The following is a 5,432-nucleotide window of genomic DNA, read 5'->3' as shown; positions in this document are numbered from 1 at the left end:
TCGATGATTAGTACAAACCTGAGTTGAAAAACTTCCCCATATAGCTTTAACTCTTCCATTCTCATCAGTTAGTACTCCTGAAAAACTGCTACCAAAATCTACAAAAAAGCAACCAACATCATTAACTAATTGATGTATCTAAATATGTTTTAAAATTCATTAAAAAATGGATAATGGTATTTACCAGTATCAAGCTCTATAACTTCCATGTTGGTTGCTCTATAACGCGGTGAATCAGCTGAACTTATCTTTAGAGGTGCATACGGATTGGTTACAACAGATTTTCTAGATGTTGCTTGTAAACTCTTATTTAATCCCACAAGATACACATCCTCTCCACGCCTCAATGCAGGTTCTATCACAAAATGAAATAAAAATGAGAAAACATCTCAACCATTGATCTGGTACAAGTTTTTCTACCTGGAAGAAGTTGGGCAGCTCGGACTACTGAACTACCAGCGGGTCCAAGGGCAGAAGGGTCATATGCAATAATTGCATAGTTATGAACAGGATGGAGAAAGACCACCTGAAAAATCAAAACTTGTGACAAAAATAAACGGCCGGCTTCTTAATTTTTTTAATATCTGTTTCATACCTCCCCAGGAATTTCGATTGGAAAGGCGGCAAAAGAAAGCATGACGTCAGATGCTGATACGGCAACAGTATTCTTGTCAACTGCAACTAACCCCATTTCTTCTGAATGATAGATAATGACACCAGTTCCAAAAAAATGCTGTGCATAAACACCATCAACCATACATGATGATGGTACATGAACCTGACACGTCATACACCAGTAAATATAAATATTCCAAAAGTTGTACACAAATCCCATCAAATAGTAATAATAAATGAACGATGATTTGATTTTGAAGATGTTACCGAAAACATGACCAGAGTAGGCTCTATCACACGCTCAGCAACAGAAGCATTACCAGAGCCTGCTGATGTGTCTTGATCTTCCATATCCGCAGATGAATCTTTATCGGTGGATTCCTCTTGAACATGTGCGGAGCTACTAGTGTCCATGCTGGCAACACCATTAGGTACTTGGGAATTTGAGGGCAAAGCCGTCTTTCTTATCCAAATACCAGAAGTGTCGTTGCGTGTATATATGCTAGGTGAAGCATACCACTCTTGGCGGTTAACTGTAACAAGAACAGACTGCGAACAAAAGAAAGTCAATATTATCCACCAAAACATCCAAAAAATATACTTTAGCAATATTATTATTAAAATACCTTCCTCCTGTGTCGATCTTTGTAGTTTATGTATTCTAATGGAACCCGAGCTCCTTTAGAGAGATTGGATAGAACATTAATGAAGTCTTCAACATTTGAAATGTCTTCATTGGCTAATCTTTTGATAATGGCATGCCGTGGGACCCCGGCTCGATAAAGCATGTAACTGCAAATGAAAAAAAGATACAAAAACAAATGGTTGAACATTTCATTTTCAGAAGTAGACCAAAGAGAAACCATGTTAACTGCACACATATTTACCCGGGTTCTGCTACATATACAAGACCACATTTAAAACGAAAATTCCTAGCTTGTTGATATGAGAGCGGGTGTATAATCCCCCCACTAACTTCCAAAAAGTAGTTTGGAGTTATGGAGTGTAAATCCTCAACCTGAAACAAAACACAATATTGAATTTTCCAACACTAAATTTTTGTAAAGCACAAAACATGGATGTAAGAGACCGGTCAACCATCACTCACCACTAACTGAACGGTCAAAGATGTGCCACCCCTTTCAAACTCTAGCTCAACATTTTGGCCCACACTGTCATCAAGTAAAGTCTCCATCTTCAGAAACTGAGTAATCACCTGCGTAAACTCTAGTTCATTTAAGCATAGTTTTACAAATGATAGTTTAAGAAACTATATTCATATAGCACATACCTCCCCATTCATGCGAACAAGAACATCACCCGGTTCCAAATGTTTACAAGCTGGGCCACCTGGCACCTACAGCATACCCGTGACGATGTCAGACATATTTGCTCAGCTGAATCTGTAGATAGCAATTTCACAACAGAATCTGAAAAACTTACCACAGAGTCAACTACAAGCATCCCGGTTTCAGTTAGTGGAGATGCATGGCGAACCAACTAACCCAAAAACAAATCAAATACCAGAACATTCAAAATTGTTTTTACAAATCAACAAATAAAGTTGAATAAAAACTAACAGACCTGCTCTGTTTCACTTTGTAAACCGAGCCTGCGTGTTTCATCAAATCCTTTGTGGACAAAGGTTGCCTAACAGAAACAAGAGACTGATAATAATTATAATAACAACATTAAGTTTAATAATGAAATTAACTTTCAGCTAATGTAACCAACAAACCTGGAATGTACCGCGAGGTACTGTAACAGCCTGCCACTTATCTTGACTAGAATCTCTTCCTTCTTGCAAGAAATTTAATGCCCTAACAACCTGCAAATGCAAACTTCAGAGTTTATGCATGATTCCTTAGAAAACATAACATTTCTTGTTCCAACATATAATATTGTACTTACTCGTTCTAAAGGAAAGTAAAATGCCGAGGCACTAGAAGAGTTGCTGCCAGCGTTTAATGCAACCGCACGTCCTTTCCAATCAACGACTGGGGACCCACTCGAACCGCCTTTAGTACCTGAAGCTGCCTGTTGTGGGAAATCAAAATAATATAAGAAATACAAGCTACTTGGTCAAAGTCTAGAATAACCCAAAAATAGTAGCATTAGTAGTTGGAAGTTCACCTGTATGTAGAATGTATTGAAATCATTGTAGCCATCTCTGCAGCAAGAAAATATCTCATTGTTAACAAGTGATGCATAGCGGTGATCTTTTATTCATCTTTTTCACTATTATTACATATGATATAATTCAAAGAACACATATGAAAGCAGAACAAATCAGGCATATAGGTGTAGTAAATCAACCAAATATAATGTAAGCTGCAAGGATTTTAATCATCTTTGGCACGAAGTTAATCCAAGAGCTAGCATACTCATACTTGGACCAATTCAAAATGTGCTAGAAAAGGTTCGAAATGGCATAACTTTTGCTCCTTTAGAGTTACGGGACCCATTACTAATGGATGAAAAATCTCAATGGGCCCCGGATTTCAATCTCTTAACAAGTTTCCCCAGTTTTAGCAAACTAGAATAACTTACTTTACATTGTAAATACGCATAAATCTTTAGTTATTTCCAGTTTTAAGATTCAATATTATATCAATTTTCTTATCAAGAGCATTCTTGTTACAACTTTATCAAACCAAGAATATAAACAAAGAAAACACTGTGAAGCAGCATACTTCCTATAATGCGGTGCATCTCTGTCTAGACGCGCAAGAGTACCCGCCAAAATAGAGATCTTCTCTCCACTATCATTCCCAACAACTCTAATTTCCAGTCCAACAGAAGCCGCTTCAGGAGCCAAAGGTATCTCCTCATAGCTCAGAAACTTCACCGCGGCAGGATCATACCGAAAGAATCCAAAATCATGAACCTAAAAAATTGCACAATCAGTCAATCACAATATTATAATTTATATATCACCACAAACTGTCACACACTCACACACATCAATTATCTTATCAAGTATTAACAAACCAACTCACAGGGTCTCGGTATATCGGATACACCGGAATCTCTTCCCGGTTCACAAACATAGCTTCAGCTGTCACCGGACCTACAAAACACACACACTCAAATTAAAAGTCAACTCAATTACTATAAAAGTCAACTTATATTATCACAGTTAAAAAGTAATGTTTTTACATCGAAACGGAAACATAATTACCTGGTTTAACGACGTGGCGATTAGTTAAAATAATTCCACGACGCTTATCAACAACGAACCCCGTGGCGTGGCTTGCAGCAGCGGACTCGGTATCAAAGGCTCTACACGCCGTCGTACGGAGCACAACCACCGCCGGAACGACCTTGTGCAGCGCTTTACGCCAATCCTCAGCCGTCGCGTGGTTGTCTCCTGACGGAGGATCGATTTCCATGGACAGATCATCATCGGGAGGATTAATAACATCCAATGACTCCGATTGTGATGCTTCCAGTGAGTCGTCCATATCCGGTGACTGTGTATGGTGGTGAAATGAAACTCCGGTGACGGTTACGGTGGTGATTACAGAGGTTTTTGAGAGATCGAAGGTGAAGAGTAAAATAGTTATAAACAGTTACAAATGGCTGTTGGAGTCAAACTATTGGTCAACTGTTAAAGTTATTGACAATTAGGTGTGAGCTTTTTATGTGAAGTTGGTGTAACCGATCCTTTTACCAGTAGTATATTTCAAAATTCTACTTTCCTTTTCTACTTTAGAATCATGCGAAATAGATGTATCATGTTGAGTCGAAACATCTACCTAAATTTGATCGGTATTAATTTGGTTTGTTATGGATAAAAAAAAATAATAAAAATTTCAAAAATGTAAAAACCAAATAAAAGAAACCAGAAACTGAAAAATAGCTTGCGGCACCTGTCATGCCTGTCAATATTATATATACTATACTATAATATAAAAAAGACAATATTATATATACTATACTATAATATAAAAAAGATTTTTTCACGAACTGTATTTTAAATATGGAGCGGAATCATTGCTTGATCTGGTAGTAAATGTGTATGACTTTTAATCAAAACTTTTTAAATGTTGTGGGTTCAATATTAGTTGTTCAGAAAATAAATATGAAAAGATACAAATTATAGTTACAAAATACACATGTATCTTAGGATTATGTAATACTTTTCTATTAAAAAGCCATACAATATTTGATACTTTTATATTAACAACCATACAATATAAATACAACATGTTTGCTAATAGACTAGAAGATACATATGAAAAAGACAAATTATAATTACAAAACATATATAACAAATGTTCGCTTGGTACCATTTTTCTTAACGGTGTTAACTTAATGGCAGTGATATCTTTTCCAAAGTGTTATAACACTTGTCAAACTCTCCTTAACCAAAGTTCGAATCTTTCTCTGTGATGCTTGCCCATATTTATAGAATTTACACTTAGTAGGAACTGTACGGGAACCTCCTCAAAAGGAAATCTATTAGCGAAAAACCCCTAGTCACATGAGTTAATTCATGATACCAAATTGGATAAAAAGGTAGTGTTTTTATTGATTTTATTTATGAAACCGGTGCTAGATAATATCATATAAATTAGTTGATTTAATATAATTTACTTCGTATATTATAAAACACTACTAGAGTGCTAAATATGAGACTTTTTAAGAAGAAAGAATAAAATGTTAAGTTGAAAATTCGACAGCAGTCCGGTTATTAAAACAAAATTAGGTAAAAGCAAAACTGCCAAGAAATGTGTGCCTTTTAGTATTTGATAAAAGATATAAAGATCTTTAATTGAAATTACATGAAAGTTTGTTTGCTTCTTTGTTTTCTA

At 35.9% G+C, this 5,432-nt stretch overlaps 1 protein-coding gene across 1 annotated transcript; it reads right to left on the bottom strand.

Annotated features, from left to right (window-relative positions):
• Window positions 1-6: 6 nt before the first annotated feature.
• LOC143566404 (protease Do-like 7) lies at window positions 7-4,168 on the bottom strand (the record flags this gene model as incomplete). Its single annotated transcript, XM_077053129.1, has 17 exons — window positions 3,797-4,168; window positions 3,615-3,685; window positions 3,309-3,502; window positions 2,749-2,785; window positions 2,527-2,652; window positions 2,354-2,443; window positions 2,200-2,265; window positions 2,059-2,115; window positions 1,907-1,972; window positions 1,724-1,831; window positions 1,503-1,633; window positions 1,242-1,407; window positions 883-1,164; window positions 596-778; window positions 421-526; window positions 185-355; window positions 7-98 (listed from the first exon to the last, which is right to left on the bottom strand). Coding segments are annotated over exons 1-17 (2,229 nt in total), but the record flags the coding sequence as incomplete, so codon positions are not given.
• Between the last annotated feature and the right edge of the window lie 1,264 nt (window positions 4,169-5,432).

Source organism: Bidens hawaiensis, unplaced genomic scaffold (genome assembly GCF_021521415.1).
Source record: "Bidens hawaiensis isolate Kalapana, Puna unplaced genomic scaffold, B.hawaiensis_p1.1 tig00022884_1, whole genome shotgun sequence".
In the NCBI taxonomy this organism is placed as follows: domain Eukaryota; kingdom Viridiplantae; phylum Streptophyta; class Magnoliopsida; order Asterales; family Asteraceae; genus Bidens; species Bidens hawaiensis.
This window is presented reverse-complemented; position numbering and strand designations above follow the sequence as displayed.